This window comes from Pectinophora gossypiella, chromosome 23, assembly GCF_024362695.1.
Source record: "Pectinophora gossypiella chromosome 23, ilPecGoss1.1, whole genome shotgun sequence".
Lineage (NCBI taxonomy): Eukaryota > Metazoa > Arthropoda > Insecta > Lepidoptera > Gelechiidae > Pectinophora > Pectinophora gossypiella.
The window spans coordinates 8,762,199-8,781,242 of record NC_065426.1 but is presented as its reverse complement, the minus strand read 5'-3'; the positions used below and the strand labels follow the sequence as shown (position 1 = coordinate 8,781,242).

General features: G+C 39.0%; 1 protein-coding gene across 1 annotated transcript; it reads left to right on the top strand.

Annotated features, from left to right (window-relative positions):
* The first annotated feature begins 10,555 nt into the window (after positions 1 to 10,555).
* Positions 10,556 to 18,605, top strand: LOC126377469 (uncharacterized). Its single transcript, XM_050025203.1, has 8 exons — positions 10,556 to 10,565; positions 14,815 to 14,928; positions 15,441 to 15,555; positions 16,127 to 16,266; positions 16,919 to 17,001; positions 17,453 to 17,575; positions 18,009 to 18,150; positions 18,601 to 18,605. Exons 1-8 carry the CDS (start codon positions 10,556 to 10,558, stop codon positions 18,603 to 18,605), a joined length of 732 nt encoding a protein of 243 aa, XP_049881160.1.
* The last annotated feature ends 439 nt before the right edge of the window (positions 18,606 to 19,044 follow it).

The window sequence follows — 19,044 nt, the reverse complement described above, 5'->3', positions numbered from 1 at the left end:
TGATTCATGTTACCTACTGAATAAAGATATATTTGGATTAATATACCATAAGTCGGGTCAATATATATATATATATATTGACCTAATATATATATATATTCGTCAATATATATCATGGTAGATTCGCCGCCCGGATTTGTATTGAATATCCGGGGTGTGTTGTCAAATGTTTATGTGGGATTTTATACTAACAACCAGCGTTTCCTACAGTTGTTAAGATAAATGTTTTAAGTAGTGACCATGCTTTTAGTTATGTACAATTAATTGTTATGCATAAAGTCATGATACTCATAAAGTACGTTTCTGAGGTCAGAGCGCAGAACACTGCATATTCCATGTCACGATCGCGACCGATATTTATTGCAACATATGGCAATAGCCATAGATATTCCGTGATCGACGATAGACATTACTAAGAGTTACATCTATTTGCGTTACAGCCGCTGTTTGATAAATGTTATAAGAGTTTCTTCCTGTGTAGATAAGATACTTTGTGACGTTTCATTAAATCAATTATCTCCCCAGCATTATCCCGCTTTTCACAGGGTCCGCTTAATTCAAATTCAAATTATTTATTTCCGACTGTATCTTTCAATGATAGTAACAAACAACTTATATTCTAATGTTAGTAACAACTTATACAACTTAAGCTAATACACACGCGCGACCCTTGGCATGGCAGCGTGCAGCTGCATCCAGCGCCTCAGCAGCGGGGAGTCCCACCGGTCAGCTTACCTAACCTGAAGATTTGACAGGTCCGGTTTCTTACAGACTGTCTCTCTGACCTTCCAACCCGCGAACGGAAAACCAGCCGAATACAGATTACGTCACATACCTCCGAAAATGCATTTCTAGGGAATGTTTTCCTTCACCACTGAGCACGAGATAATCGTTTATTATTCAAACATGAATTCGAAAACAAATTCGACAATCATTGGTTTAGGCCTATGCTGGATTCGAACCTGCAACCTCAAAGTGAGAGGCAAGCGTTCTACCAACTGGGCTACCAAGGCTTTTCAAATAATAATATAAACATACTCTAAACTCACAATAGTGCGTGTTTGAACCCCGGAAGGATTATAGGACGATGTCCTGTGAAGATAGGATGTTTTGAATGAATGTTTGTTTCTTTAGACACAGTTAAATATCTAGAAGAACTGACTAAAGTATGTATTTCTTCTATCGTGTGGGTTGTAAGGTGGACCTCATCAACCCTGGTCTCAGGGTTATCATTGAGACGTCAACGGCTGACATGACTCATGTAACGACTACGTGCTTACATCAGTAACTAGTATCGGGACCAAAAGATCAAAAGTCCATACAATTAATTCAAAATTATCATTTTATTTTTATTTATTTTTTTGTACTTAGTTAAGAGTCTTTTTGTAATTAATTATTTTTATTTTGGTGCAATAATGTTTATTTCTATTGTTGTATTGTATTATTTCCACATTTTTTTTTAAATTTTACTTTTTTTATATTTAATATTTTTAAATTGTTTTAAATACTGTGCGAGTTGTTACAATTGTAACTGAATGGAATGTATTTGTTTATGTAATTTGTGTTCAATAAAATATATTATCTTCTATTCTAATCTCTCTTATATTACTTAGTGATTTTATAAAAAAAAATGTTAACCAAATGAAACCCATTTTGACAATTCCCAACCCTTTTGTAACCTGTTAATTATGACGTCATACATTAGCCCTAACAATTCTCACAAAAGTACCAACACCAAAAAACCCATAGAAAAAAGTGGTACAACACACCAATAACTCAAAGAAATGGGTGGTATTAATAGCTCATTATTCAAAACTGGCCCCAAAGGAAGTATTAAGTGTCAAATGTATTAGTTACGAGGTTTTGAAAAAAAGATCTATTGTTGAGTAGTTTTGTGACTGTGAGTCGCTACTTGGAGGCGCCTAAAGAGTTCTTTTTTTCGTCCGCGACTTTATCTTCTTTGTCGTCGATTTGAGCGGTATGTAATCCGTGATAGCCCTGTTTGAAGAACGCGTGTCTTTCACTGCAGTGTCTCTGGTTCTGTTTTTTGGCGGGAAACGGGAACGGGACATTTGCTTTCTTCATTGAATAATCTAAATATGTAATTAATACGAAGTGGTGTTTTGTGGTTAATGATCGCATTACGTTAGTCGGAAGACATTCGCGAGTGTTATTTTATCGGAGTATTCAATAAACAAAATGTATCTGCCTATTTTCGCTTCGTGGCAGGAAGCCGCTTCATATCTCGAAAGTTTATGCGGACTTTTGAGTTAATTCGTTCGGGTTCGGAGTAGGAGTCTACTCCGAGGGTGGGGGCTTAGGTTTCATCATCATCACCTTTCATCATTTCATTAATCATCAAGAAAAAGAATACGTAAGACATGGCTGTATGGGCAAAGTTCCCTTTGCCTTACCCTTCGGGAAAAACCAAAACAAAAAAAAATGTCTCTGGTTCGAATCACGACTCGGGTCATAGATAAATGTTATCACGGGGTTTCCAGGATCTGTGTCCGGTTAATGGCAATGGACTCGCTCCCTATTACATGGGACTTAAATGTAACTAGCGAGGAGTATACACTTCTGCCTACCCCTTCGGGGGTACAGGCGTGATGCTCAACATGTTTTTTACTAACTAGCCAGTTACAGACATTATCATCTTCCAAGTGTGATTCCGTTTTTCACAGGGTCCGCTTACCTAATCTGAAAATTTGACAGGTCCGTTTTTTCATAGAAGAGACTGCTTTGACCTTCCAATCCGATATGAATTTAAAAACAAATACGAATTTCATTGGTTTATAAACCGAACCGGGATTCTAGCCCATAACACTACAATGTAGCTTTATGTATACACTTATGTATAACCTAATACGGAGGAGTATACACATCAGTCATAATTCACGCAGTCGTTAGTATAATGATGCTGTCGACTTACAAGATTACACATAGGTAGGTGAGTAGTTTGCAATGATTTATTGATCGACAAGCAAACTTTAGACGTGGAGATTTATATTAATTGTTATGTAGGTTTATTTGCTATGCTATTAAAGATATTAAAGGAGCGTTGCGGCGGGAAATAAAATGTTTATAGGGTGAGAGCCCTCAGAGCTCACCATTTCGTGGCTGAGCAAAAAATTACAATTCGTCCCTGACGTCGCTAACTAACGTATCTGAATTTTTTTGCGAATCTGATTGGCACCTTTTGCTATTGTCAATAGAGACAAGAGACAAATAATTTTAGCAAAATAATGCAGACAAGTCGGCCACGAATTACGTCAATTAGCAAACGGACGTAACTTAAATTTTTTGCTTTGTGTCTTATTGATAATTGTACAAGGTGCAAATCGGTTTCATTTGCCGATACGTCAATTCGCGACGTCAACGACGGTTTATCCGAATCTACAGTAAGTTTCGCCTAAAAGGCCGGTCAAGTGCGTGACTGACTAGCACAACTAAGGTTCCAGGGAAGCTTACTACTTACTGATGAAAGTTAGTAGTCGTTACATAAGCCATGTCAGGGCCGTTTGGCGGCTCAATAGTAACCCGTCAGGGTTGATGGGGTTGGTAATCTACCTCACAACCCACACGACAGAAGAAGTTTCCTAACATAATTGCGAAACGTATTTTTTACCGTTGAAAAACGATAAACGAGGTGAGCCGTATTAGTTTTTTTTTTTTTTTTTTGACGTGACTTATTGTAGATTTGCCGCAGATGGCATTAACTACCTGGCCGGACAAATGGGGAGCGCTGAAGGCTCTCACCCGGTACAACGTTTAAGACAACAGGCCTGAGGGTGCCCAGTTGGGCGCGAACCTCGGCTCAGGGCGTCGTCTGAGAGGAAAAATATTTGAAAGAATTAATCGACCCTAGTGGGTCGATAGCGATAAGCGCTGAATGAGGGAAATCGTCGACCACGCCGACGGGGTCGGTATCGGGGTCCTGAAGTGTTTGGTGTCGCGAGCTGATTGGCTGCCTCTATGGCTAGAGTAATCAGGGAGCCGTATTAGTGATAACTGCACTTAAGATGAATTAATAACTCATTGGTACAATTCCGGTACCAGGGTTGTAATCGCAAAGAAAAACACATTTTATTATTTAACATAACACAACATAAACAGTCTATATAATGTCCCACTGCTGGGCACAGGCCTCCCCTCAATCAACCGGAGGGGTTTATTAATTAAATTAACCATTATTAACCTACAAAATACCTACATTTAATCCATATCAATTCATCAATAATTTAATATACTTAAATAAAAGAACTTGACACAAAATACCTTAACAAAACAAACATAAAACAGGAATGGAATAAGTAAAAGGGAATAACCGACCGAATTCAATAAATCACATTATTGAAAAGGACATTATGTTTTGAACTGTCATTGTAATACGACCACGTTATGGTTAAGGCTTTATAATGTTGTAGGTCCTACTGATAGCGGAATTTAACCGGCCACAGTCCACACATACTTCATACAAAACACCTCGTTTTACACAGACACTACACACTGACGTTATCGTACACGCGCATCTGTGTGTGTGAAGTCTGAAGATGTAACAGGCTGCCTGTCTGATCTTCCAACCCGCGATACGACAACCGGGTCACATACCTCCAAATTGCATTTCTTGGCAATGATTTCTTCATGATATTTTCTTCACAGCTGAACATGCGATAATCATTTATGGTCCAATATGAATTCGAAAACAAATTCGAAAATCATTGCTTTAGTACTCGAGGCTGGAATCGAACACGTGAAACTACGATGCAAGTTTCTGTATCTATGTATAACATTATAAATTTATATAACGGACTGCGTGCATTTCTTGCCTAACGGCCTCCATGGTCCAGTGGTTGAGCTTTAAGCTCACGATCCGTAAGTCCCGGGTTCGAATCCCGGTGGGGAAATATCACAAAAATTATTTTGTGATCCCTAGTGTGGTTAGGACATTACAGGCTGATTACCTGATTGTCCGAAAGTAAGATGATCGGTGCTTCGGAAGGCACGTTAAGCAGTTGGTACCGGTTACTACTTACTGATATAAGTAAGTAGTCGTTATGTGAGCCATGTCAGGGGCCTTTGGCGGCTCAACAGTAACCCTGACACCAGGGTTGAAGTTGGTAATCCACCTCCCAATCCACACGATAGAAGAAGACCTTATAAATTTATATTTATCGACCTGCATGCATTTCTTGTCTAAAATAATTAAAAAAAATTGACTGGATCTAGAATCCCACTGTTCCTTCTACCCGCTCTCAGTCGACAGACGACGAATGCGGTCAAGTTATAGTAAAGGGTATATAGGCGGCCACAATCGATACGATGACATCTTTATGAGGTCCCGACCAACTTAGGGTAATTTTGTAGAAAAAAAAAATAGTTCGAAATGCTCGAGAATTGATCTCTTTAAAGAATTTGTTCATTCTTTTGTAAAGTATGGTGCTGAGTCCGGTACGGTCACGAGCATTAATATGTATACACTTTGGTACCATGTCACATTAACTTTTTTGACAAATTGAACTGTAAGTCTCACTAAATGTCAAATATGTTAGTGCGACAGAGTCCTAAAGTGGGTACATTATATTGCTCATGACTGTACACACCATCTAAGTTTATTTTAAGTTATACGTGTCATTTTCTTATCCGCCGAAAAGGAAAGGGACGGGTAGTCTACAGGAATAAATGAAACACACGTCAATTTTAGGTAAAAATTTACAATAACCCTCCTAACATTTTATATTGGCCAAAGACCAGACAGATATTTTATTGTTACAACCGTCAAGTAGCCAAATAGAGCTCCAGCGTCTATTATTTTTTTTAGATAGGTATACCAACAGTACACATATTGTAAAATTATAAAATGCAACTCTTAAATTAGTTTTTGTATATGTGCCCCTATTACAGGTACACACTGCATTCACAATTACAACAACAAAACGTACATATCTAGGTGTATATAACTATATATAAATAAATATGTATAAAACTTAAACAGAAATCAACTTCTAAATGTAAACAGCCATACATCTTCTTAGCAAACATAAGAGTTAAAATAACGTATGCATACAGGACAAAAATAAGTATAGTTGGAAACAAAAGAATTAAAATTAAAAATTCAAATGGGAAAATGTACATTATGAACTTATGATGATACAGAGTTAGTAACATGCCTCAGTATCTTAGCTTTCCGTGTGTGAGTGGAAGCATGGAAAAGGTCTATAGCCTTTAATTTAGAATTTAATAAGTTGTACTCGTCACAAAGCGTCTATGATTATAGCAATCTTTGTTGTCAGGATCGTATTTTAAGTAAAGTTAGTGATTATTTAGAAGATATGAATGCATGGGATTAACTGTCTGAGAACTGCAAGAAAAACCTCGGCACAGCGGCTCGGGTTCTTCCCTGTGCCGAGGTTTTTCTTGCAGCTTCTTTTCTCCAGCTATACAGGTTGTGAAAAGCTGCAGTAGTTTTAGGCGGATGAGACGTTCGTTATGTAAAAATTGAGGATTCAAAGTGTAACTATGTTACCTACTGAATAAAGATATTATTGAATTTGAATATGTTACGCCTCTTAGGCGTCATCCTTGAAATATCCGATCACGCCGTCCTTAAAAAGAACAATCTTGATGTCCTAAACAAGATTGTTTCAGATTCAAACAATACTGTTGCAAACTGTATCTGCTTAAACCCATAAAATATCAGTTTTCAACTGTGTAGTCGACAATACAACAACATAAGCTGGTTTTATTCGCATTATGCGCAATTACAGTCACCGTTTATCAAGAATTATCACCGATTTGAATAATATAATAACTGGTGGACGAAATCAATTATGTGGGTAGCTGTGAAATGGTTCTAGTAGTGCGCCGCGCCTTCGGGCTATGCAGGGTTTGACAAAGTTACGCTGTAGGAATAACTCAACACATACCTGAGAAATGCGTTTCGGAGGTATGTGTAACCTGTATAGGGTTTCCCTTTCGCGGAAGGTCAAACAGGCAGTCGCTTCTGTAAAAAACCGGACCTGTCAAATCTTCAGGTTAGGTAAGCGGACCCTGTGACAACGGGATCTTTATTTAGTTATTTATTTTGAGAAATAATTTACAGACATTAACAAGTCTTCACGTAATAGTGGCTAAGTTATTACCTTTTAACAGTCTTAAAAATTAAGTAAAGTACAAACATTTGACATGCCAAATCTAGGTCTAAGTCACTTCTGTTACAAAGAAAGTTTCCCTTTGTCGTAAACCTTTTGGGACATTAACCACTAGAAATTGGTTGATCTTAGGTTTACTGGAATATCTTAGGATTTACTGCAGTTCGAGCTTTTACAGTAACATAATTATATTCCGCCAAGTTTTTGCCGCATTTTTGTATTAAGCGCGTAGCTACGGTAGTGGTAAATCACTCACGCTCATAATCCATAATGGGGTGAGTAGAAACTTGCCACAAGCAATCAGAAGCCGCGCTTTTAGCACTCACGCGATTGTATATTTGCTTCTTCTATCGTGTGGATTGTGAGGTGAATTACCAACCCCATCAACACTGGTGTCAGGGTTATTACTGAGCCGCCATAGGCCCCTGACATGACTCATGTAACGACTACGTACTTACATCAGTAAGTAATAACCGGGACCAACGGCTTAACGTGCATTCGGAAGTACGGATCTTTTTACTTTTTTGGACAATCAGGTGATCAGCCTAGGTAGATTTGCTTCGGATGGCATTCACTACTTGGTCGGGCTAATGGGTGCGGAGGCAACCCTGTGACATGAACGATTCACACGTAGAGTACCGTGTCACTTTCACTATCTGTCATTTGTGTTTTATGTGTTTTTGTATTCAGCTCATTCGGACCTGTTCAAATCCCGTTGGCTGTTACTGTCAGGTGAATTGATGTATAAAATACAGTGATCGGGATAGGTACTGTATTTGCGAGATTTGTCTTAACATCGTCCCAAATCTTCGAATTCGAATCTCGAAACACAATATTCGATTTTTATTAAACATTCAGTTTTACTTAGTGATTTTTTTTTAGTAATTTGTATGTTAACAACAGGCATTGGAGCAGCGCGGTTGAGTATGCTCCGTACCCCCTCCGATTGATTGAGGGGAGGCCTGTGCTCCACCACGCTCCTCCACTGCCGGTTTGTGGAAGTATTTTTACGGCTAATAGCCGGGACCCACGGCTTAACGTGCCCTCCGAAGCATCAACTTATTCTTTCAGACAATCAGGTGATTCTAGCCTGTAAAGTCGTGGTGCCTGTAAAGTCCTTACCAAACATATTACAGTCTCACAAAGTGATTTCGACAATGTCCCCATCGGGAATCGAACCTGGACCACCAGATCGTGAACCTAACGCTCTAACCACTAGACCACGGACATGTTATTTTGTTGCAATAAAGTATATTTGTAACAAGCCTGTCTATTGCGTGGTTTTGTTATCAAAAATCACATCACGTTTCCTTGTTTATTCGCGAACGTAACTTTATGTTTACATTTTAAGTTCACCTTCATTTCACTTTCCGTGGGTTGATTTTTGGGCTCTGTCATGTCAACCTGTCATCAACCTCTTGTATGATACGCCTTAAGTTTGTTATTGTCAAAATAACATCTAATATGATGATAGGCGACAACAATAAAACAAAGAAGGATCGATTGTGTCATTAGTTCTTGTCAATGTGAAGAGTGGGTACTACCTTAACATAGCATCACCATCTCCGTAGCGTCATCCCGTTTTCTCGGAGTCCGCTTACCCAACCTGAAGATTTGACAGGTCCGGTTTTTTACAGAAGTGATTGCCTGTCTGACCTCCAACCCACGAAAACCAACCCAATACAGGTTAGGTCACACACCTCCGAAAATGCATTTCTCGGGAATAGGGTTTCCTCACGATGTTTTCCTTCACCGCGCAGCACGCGATAATTATTTATAATCCAAACATGAATTCGAAAAACTAAACTAAAGATTTTTGTGATATGTCCCACCACCGGGATTCGAACCCGGGGCCTCCGGATCGTGAGCTCAGTGCTCAACCACTGGACCACAGAGGCCGTCAACATTGACCATAAAATATGGTCAAATAAACTGTAGACCATTTACCATTTGGCACATTAGAGTCAAAACTCATAAAGTGGGATCAATTCAAATAAATGATCATAAAACGTTGAGTACTTTATTAAACGCCTACTTACTTCGCGTATCTTACAATTAAGCGGCTTTCACACGTGGGCAGATAAACGCTCAGGAAATAATTTTAAGTGGCAAAAGTGTTGTATATATCTATTAGATAAATCTTACATGTTTATAGACAGGAATAGACGCACCACGCGCCAGTTGACACTATTTTGATGAGCACAGCCAAAATGCACAAAAATACAGAGTGTTTTAATTATGATAATAACCGCGTAAACTTAAAACAATGTATAATATAGATAGCTATAATAGATATCAGCCTGTATCCACCCACTGCTGGGTACAGGCCCCCTCTCTTTCACGCCAACCTTTCCGGTCCTGTGCAAGTCTCATCCATTGCTTTCCGGCATACCTCACAATGTCATCCGACCACCGGGCTGGTGGTCTGCCTCGATATCGCATACCATCCCTTGACCACCATACGGAACAGCCTTAGGCCAAGCGCGCACTACGAGATTTCGGCGCGCGGCAGAAAAGAGCAGCGGCATAATGTCGCACTGTAATACTGCGCCGCTGCGGTGACTCTGCCGTCAAGTGCGCGCAATACAATTTAAAACTGTTTGTTACAGTATTACAGTGAGACATTATGCCACTGCTTTTTTCTGCCGCGCGGCGAAAATCTCGTAGTGCGCGCCTGGCTTTAGTCTTAGTTTTGTAATAGATATAACTTAACATAAAATGAGATTGTGACTACAGGAATTAGCACTACAGACTGTCATGCTGAACACAGTTCTTTTGTAGTCGGCTTTTGACGAAATTCTCAACCAAACCGAAACTTCATCGGGATAAGGTCGCAAACGCAAAGCTTCTAATACCTGAAATAAAGCGTTTACCGGGTCAGTGTGAAACACACTGTTTTCTGTACCAAGCAGGTTGTACTAAGCTTGACAAAACACTCCGCATTGCTAGTCAGCATTTCCAGCTGCTTAACTGGCAGGGAATAAATACTGTTTAAGTACTTATATTCTTAATGATACCCTGTTTGAAGGGCTCACTCAACTTATGACGAAACATACCTAAACCATTCCCCGGACACTTCATACAAAACAACTCGTTTTACAATGATATTATCGTACACGCGCATCTGTGTGTGTGACTGTTGCTATACGATTGAAGGACTAAACTATGTCCGAGGGGGGTGAGGTAAGCCTAGCTCAGCCACTGGTGGGGAGCGGAGAGTTGTCGTTCTATACGTAGTATTGTTCCTTATTATAAGCCTAAACTAATCTTGTTGAATTGTAAGTAGTAGTACATAAGTATATAACATAAGCTTAGGACTATATCCCAATCGCGGTAGTCAGAGGTACATCTATCGCAAGATGAACTAAGTACCCATACCTCACCGAGCCTTATCTTAAGCCAACATGATAAGTGGTAAGCCATATCACTATCTGGTCGAGTCAACTATGTTAGTGAAAACTGCACTTATGATAAATTAATAACTCATTGGTGGAAGTTTGGTTCGAACCGGCGCTGCCTGATTGAAAAGCAAGACGGTTTATCACAGTGACTTGTCCATAACTATAAAAATAGATCAATATATACGTATAAATACAAAAACAGAAATTCTTCATTTCTGTTATGATCCTGTTGGAAATAAAAAAAATACAATGAATGAAGTTTGGTACTAACATAATATACTTACATAAACAGCCTATATACGTCCCAATGCTGGCCACAGGTCTCCCCCCAAAATAATCAGAGGGGGTATGGAGCATACTCAACCTGCTCCGCTACTCACTGGTAATAAAGTTCTTTTTAAATAAGTTTCGCGCCTTTTCATGGCAGGGAACGGCATATCGCTGCCTATAACCTCAAAATAACCCCCACACCACGTAATAAAGTAAGCCACTTAAAGACACCACCAGTAGGTGTTAACTGGATATAACAAGGTATCAATTGAAGGTGAAGGGGCGCTAGTTTATCATCACAATCAAGTGGTATTACCAGTACCCCAGCTATTACCACAAATTACCCCTCGCCTGACCCTGGTAGTTGTGGGAATTTTGCCCACGCACCGAATCGAATGTTTTTCTGTCTGTTTGATACGATAAAGAGAAAGATTTAACAACACCCTCTATGGTTCAGCGATTGAGCGTCGATCTCACGATCCAGAGGTCCTAAGTTCGGATCCCGGTGGAGACATATCACAAAACACACTTTGTTATCTCCAGTTTGGTTAGGACATTGCTGGCTGATCACCCAACTGTCCGAAAGAAAGATGATCCGCGCGTTAACACCAGACACCAGGGTTGATGAGGTCGGTTATTGACATCCTAACCAACACGAGAGAAGAATATTTATCCCAGATGTTTACGAATTACGAAAACACATGACAACCTGAAGTAGTTCTTAGAAGACCGGAAGTCAATCTCATTACCGTGAACGTAAAACTACATTTTGTCTTTTACAAATACCCAGTGGAATCAGTTGTTTGTCGAATTGGTTTTCGAATTCATGTTTGGATCATCACGTGCTCAGCGGTGAAGGAAAACATCGTGAGGAAACCCACGTTCCCGAGAAATGCATTTTCGGAGGTATGTGACTTAACCTGTTTTGGACTGGTTTTCCCTTCGCAGGTCAGATAGACGCTTCTGTAAAAAACTGAACCTGTCAAATCTTCAGGTTAGGTTAACGGACCCTGTGACAAAAATGGGGTAATACTAGGGAGATGGTGATAATGACAAATACCCAGTTAGTAACATATATTATGTATGTCGCTAACTTACGTAAGTCCTAACAGGATATTTGTAAAACGACAAATGATTGTAGGATATTTTGTGTCACTAACACACTAACTGAAGACTAAGACAAGTGCATTCCACTTGCGTCCTTCAGGTTCGCGCCTCGGGACTAGTTATATCAGTTCCTTGTCGAGCAAGTTCTGTCAGTCTGTCGGACAAAGTGAAACCGGGGAACAAGTGATCAGTTAGTCCCGACATGACAGGTTTACTTCGACGTACTATCGAGGACTAACCTCGTATAATACAAAAGAAAGTGTTCGATACGACCTAGGAGGTTTGTTCCTCAGGGTACAAATTCATTATTATATCTAGGTACTTTTTGAGTACTAAATACAAACATTTATCGCATTAGAGTACAAATTATGAACCTGTAGTTAAATGTACTTTTTTTAGTGTTAATTGTTTGTAATTGATAAGTTTAAGAATATTTACTGGAATTAGCTTTAATTAATCTATTTCAGTGCTACCTAATGAACAAACAAAAAACAAAAAGTGGAAAATTCCACTTGATATTAACTCAGAATAATGAGCTGAATCATCCTCCTCAGTATTCGTTACGATGTTACTTACACCCCATTTAAATACATACAGGTAACCATACATGTACGTATATGGGTATTAGTGACACCGTAACGAATACTGAAGAGGATGATTCAGACCATTATTCTGAGTTGACATCAAGTCGAATTTGTTTTTGGTAAATTCATAAAACAATTAGTTTCATACTTTTGCGACGGAAAATTCCTCTTGATATCAACTCAGAATCAAGATCTGAATCATCCCTCAATGTTTTCGTTACGATGTCACTAACACCCTGTATAATTGAAGTTACATGGTTTACATGGTTACATTACATGGTTTATGGTATACGGGTCAAATTGATAATCTCCTTCATTTTTCAAGTCGGTTAAAATTTATGTTAGAATAACAACTAACTGGTGCAAAGTGGAATTCAGATATAATCCGGTAATCTAAGCCACATTGTTGTAACTTACTAACAAACAATAAATTATGCTAATTTAATCTAATTCTTATTTGTAGTATTGCGATTAGAAATATAACTAGAAATGTAGTTAGGTACTGAACCAGTGAAAAACGTTCGCAATTGTATGGAATATCCGAGGTGTGTTTGTATGTAAACCGCTGATGTCTCATACACGAACACCTTGTACAAGGAACATTATATTATTATAATAACACCTGAAGATGTTCATTACCGGCGCGCGTGTATGAAACTATTGATGAATGTTTAGGACTGTGGAAGAGAAATATATCAGGATCGAAACAAATAGAATTCCATAGTCTCTGCTTACCCCGGTCTTCTTGTCGTGTGGGTTGTGAGGTGGAATACCAACCTCATCTACCCTGTTGTCAGGAATATTATTGAGCCGACAAAGGCCCCTGACATGACTCGTGTAACGAATACATTATTTACATCAGTAAGTAGTAACTGGGACCAATGGCTTAACGTGCCTTCCGAAGCACGGGTCATCTTATTTTCGGACAATCAGGTGATCACCCTGAAAATGTCCTAACCAAACTAGGGATCACAAAGTGATTTTTGTGACATGCCCGCTCGGTATTCGAACCCGGGGCCTCCGGATTGTAAGCCCAACGCTCAACCACTGGACCACGGACCCCGGTGGGGGATAGGCGTGAGTTTATATATGTATGTAAGATGTTTATTGAAGTAAAATAAATTATAATATCAAGGATGTGGTAAATAAAAATAAGAGCTGGTAATTGTTATGTTTGCGAGATCTGTTGATGTGAAAACATCCGTTTTCATTCCGAAGATAATTTATAATAATAATATAAAAATAGATCTTTCATTATGCTTGTTCATTTGACGATTAATTTTGTTTGGTTGGTACTGTATTACTGGTACGGTCACGAGCATTAATATGTACACACTTTGGTACCATGTCACATTAACTTTTTTGACAAATTGAAGTGTAAGTCTCACTAAATGTCAAATATGTTAGTGCGACAGAGTCCTAAAGTGGGTACATCATATTGCTCATGACTGTACCTGCAGTAATTATATTACCAGCTCTAAAAATAATACCGTCTTTCTCTTACGATAAGTGCAAGAAAGAAACAAAGCTAGTTTTAACTAAATAAAATTTGTGTCTGCCTTTAGTACTATGGTCAGCTAAGTATTATGTAATTTCAATGGATATTTGTGTTCATTATTCATTTTTAATCATGAAAGTGGAGAAGATTTGTTTAATTATAATTTGTCTTGTTTTATGTGGTAAGTCTTTAAAATCAATCGAATAGGAACATCACTCATTTTAGCCATAATAATGTAACATCCAACCACCACCACCAACCACCACCACTAAACCACCAACCACCAACCACCACCAACCACCAACCACCAACCACCAACCACCAACCACCAACCACAAACCACCACCGTTCCACACGCCCTATCTATGGAGTATTGAAGGCGATTACTCCACCAACAAAAGCGCAGCTCTTAAATAAAGAGAGAGAGAGAGAATGTAACATCACTATTTTATGAAAATATAAGGATTAGATACTAGATTTAACATATTTTTTTACATAAATAGTGTACTGTGGAACTGTGGTGACCCAGTTGGAAGGACGCTTGATTTTTTGTTAGGCCGTAGGTACGGGCTTATTTTCGAATTCTTATTTTGATCATAAATAATTACCACGTGAGGAAACCCACATTCCTGAGAAATCCGTTTCAGAGATTTGACCTAACCTATATTGGGATAGTTTTCCTTACGCGGGTTGGTCAAAGGAAAAGTCAGACAGGCAGTTGCTTCCGTAAAAAACCGGAGCAAAAAAAATAAGTGGTACGAAGAAATTACTGGTGAAACCAGTTAAGAAATTACTGGTTTCAGGAAGCGCTCGAGACAGCAATTTTTGTGACAAAAGTGACAACATTAAAATGCCTGAAGGAAACGTTGGGCAAACTGCGAATTTCCCTTGGCTGGGAATACTAAGAGTACAATTACGTAAGTATATATTATTCTATTATATACTATATTATAATATTATTTGATTCTATTGTATATCGTTTCCATATCTCATAACTGTGAAAAGCATACTTACAATACAAGAAATAAACATAAAATTGCTATTCAAAATTCTAGATTAAGTAAAATAAACGATGGCTCGTCGAACAATCGTTCTATAGCTACGATGAATTTATAAATCTGAATTGATGGAATTATATATTGTTAGTAATTACGATAAATATAGATATTATTACTAATTTATTACCTATTGATTTCAGTATTTATTAATTTATTTATTTTTATTGATATTATTTTTAAGACTATTGTCTAATGCATTCTGTATGACGTATAATGAATATTTGATTATTTGATTTGATTTGATTTGAAAACTGCACTTAAGATATATTAATAACTCATTAGTGCAAGTCCAGTAACGGGGTTCGAACTGGCGCTTCCCGTTTCAGAAGGAAGCTGCTTAACAATTAAATATTAAAAATATATATTTTCAGGGGAGCCTTATTCAAAAAACTACCGGGTTGCCGTAACCGGGGTGGTTCTAATCAAACTGAACTACGCTTTAGCAGTATCCAAAGATATTGCTAAAATACCCAAACATATACTATTGTAAGTATTATACATTTTTCCTGGCGTCACGTGATGTATTAAGTATGCTTATGGGTTGCTTTTCTAAGGAACAGGCACAACCTGCACACTCCATACAAAAATCCCATTCTTATCGTGTGTCACCTAACGCTTACTCCTTAGCAGCTTATGGCCGTTTAGGCTAAGGCTGTGTTTCCATTGACGCGGAGACGAGCGGAAATGTGCAGGAATCGACCAATCACCGTGAGGGAGAGAGTGACAGAGCGTCTTCGTTTTTCGCTCTCTCGAACGCTGTGATTGGTGAAATCCGCACGTCTCCGCTCTTCTCCGCCCATCTCCGCGTCAGTGGAAACCCGGCCTAAAGCAAGACCTAGAGGGGGTGAGGTAAAGCTAGCTACGAATCGAAGCAGCGCGAGTTACAGTTCTAGTATTATTCTTTATTTGAAAAATCCTTTTACAGTTTAGATCTTTTTACAGTTTTAAGATCTTTTAACAGTTTAAAGACCTTTTTACAGTTTAAAAACCTTTTTACAGTTTTCAGATCTTTTTTACAGTTATAAAACCTTTTTGCAGTTAAAAGATCTTTTTCCAGGGATGATAGCAATGTACTGTTCATCTCTACGGTAAATACCACAACGTATGTCAAGGTTAAGGACTGTCTGCACCATCCTGAACACGAAGTGTTGACGTTGAACACCATTACTATCATAGAATTGGAAATAACAAAAAATTGTGAGTACTTTTTCCACTTTTTCATCAAACAGTAATTTTTACAAATAAATAATATATTATGTAAGTAGCATGCAAAGAATATGTTTTATTTTTCAGTTACAGTCAAACCTATATGTTGGTTACGTGCTAATCTTAACACAAAAAGAGATCTATATAGTATTGGTTACACTGATAGTAAGTATAATTATTTAAAATTCACAGAAAATACTTACCATGAAAATACAAAAAACTTAAAAAAAATACCATGTACCACCATGACTCTCCGTTCAGAACGGTTAAAAAGGCCACATTGAAGCAATTCATCCAAAACAGCAATATTGCTATTTGACATTCGTTGACATTCCGCGCTTTTGCCCAAATGTCGAACTGCTCGAACTGATCCCCAAGACATCGTTTGAAGACCGATTTTAAGGCTAAGCGCTTAAACGGGGTGGGTCGGCGCGGCCCTAAACGTTTATTCGTTTAGTCGAGAACCGCGGGGTTCAAAACGCCACATCGAAGCAATTCATCTCAAAAAGCAATATTGCTTTTTGACATTGCGCTTTGCGCTTTTACTTGCGCAAACTATCTATACTTTCAGTTGCTCGAAATTTAACCTTAAAACTTACATCGATTCCGCGTTATAATAAACTTACCTTAGATTTTTTTTCAGTACACAAGGTATTTGAAAAAGAAATACACAAAATGCTTTATTTTGACAAACAAATGTGTGATGAATTCTACATTAGATCAAACGTGAGTGGTGACTGCCAAGTTAAATTAATTACTTATTGCGAAATAATGTAACGTAAGAATTATAATGTTTTTATTAAGCCCCGGTAGCCCATTTGGAAGAACGCTTGACTCTCCCTGTGAGGTCGCAGGATCGAATCCCAGCACTGACGAATGATTTTCGAATACATGTTTGGATCATAATACTCGTAATTATTACGTACTCAGCGGTGAAGGAAAACATCGTGAAGAAATCCACACACCTGAGAAATGCGTTTCGGAGGTTATGTGACCTAATCTGTATTGGGCCGGTTTTCCCTTCGCGGGTTGGAAGGTCAGACAGGCAGTCGCTTCTGTAAAAAACCGGACCTGTCACATTTTCAGGTTAGGTAAGCGCACGCTGTGAAAACGGGATAACGTAATATCACAGGTTTCTCAATATACCTGTGTCGTAAATATTGTTTTTTTTTAACAGCTGAATGAAGAGTTGAAGACTCCAACGCGATACGAATGCGCCTTTGCAGTTCACAACGAAGGTGCCTGCGTTGTCGAGAATGGTATGGCCATTGTCAGTAACGCATCTGGGTACTGGATGTTGGTAAGTTCTTGTTGATGAATCGAACTTAGGGCACACCCCGGACACTTCACACAAAACATTTTATATGGTATCATTTCATATGGAAATGTTTGTGTTTAGATGAATTGCTTCGATGTGGCCTTTTCAACCCCCCAGGTGACGGAAGCCAAATAGATATTTCACCGTATGCTCATGTGATGGTAGCAAAATGGCCAAGCCACATATATTAAATATTCTTCCTCTCAGACGACGCCCTGAGCCGAGGTTCGCGCCCAACTGGGCACCTTCAGGCCTGTTGTCTTAAACGTTGTACCGGGTGAGAGCCTTCAGCGCTCCCCATTTGTCCGGCCAAGTAGTTAATGCCATCTGCGGCAAATCTGCAATAAGTCACGTCAAAAGTGTTTATAAAGTTCAGACATGTAGACTGAAAATATGATAATCTTGTCATCATCAGATCGGCCTGAGTCTCCACGGGCCCGGCTGCGCAGCCCCCAATCGCTTCATTGAACTGAGCACGTTCCTGCCATGGCTGACCAGATCCACGGATGATGCCGACGTCATATCGGATGAAAAATATAGAAGATCTTTTGACGCTGGTAAGCGATAGAATTCAGGCAATGAAACTACTCAATACATCCATATGTAACGAATAATACTACTTGCAGAACGGCAACTCCCCACCAGCGGCTAAGTTTACCTCCCCCCCCCCCCCCCCTCGGTCTTACTTTAGTCTTCAATTGTATGGGCGGCAAACGTCACACACAGATGCTCGTACACGATAACGCCAATGTGTAGTATGTGTGTAAAACGAACTGTTTTGTATGAAGTGTCCGGGGTCTGAAATTTTTTGGAGGGTTTTTAAATGCACAACCCTCGGTGCGCGAGTCAGACCCGCACTTGGCGGGCTTTTTTGGCAAAGAATCAGAATCATTTATTCAACGGTTTATCACAGATAAACTTGTTAAGAATGTCATATTTATTATTACATTTTTCTTTATTATAATTCATAAATGTTCACCTTTAGACCTGTCATATTTTGTCTTTAGCCTAGAAAACTACCCAATTATCATGGATAAACTTGTTGAAGGTCAATTTAACATTTTTGAATCTACGTCATTTCGCAAGGTGTTATGGCTGAGGTGATTCAAGCCTGCAAAGTCCTTACCAAACAAAGGACAGTCTCACAAAGTGATTTCGATAATGTCCCCATCGGGAATCGTCACCTCCAGATCGTGAGCCTAACGCTCTAATCACTAGAATGAATTATTGTTTTTTTTTTCGTTAGGTAAAGCACCAAAGGTTCTACCAGTCCATGCATTATTTCGGGCGGACCCGCCAAGGTCCCACCGGGATTATACGTATTGCCGTTACCCTATGATGTGTACTGAATCGACGCGCACGAAACGGACAAAGCCACGCAAGAGATACTTCGTTGACTTGAGAGACGTGGAAGGTTATGACTCAAGGTACTATGACAACTACTGGTCCCC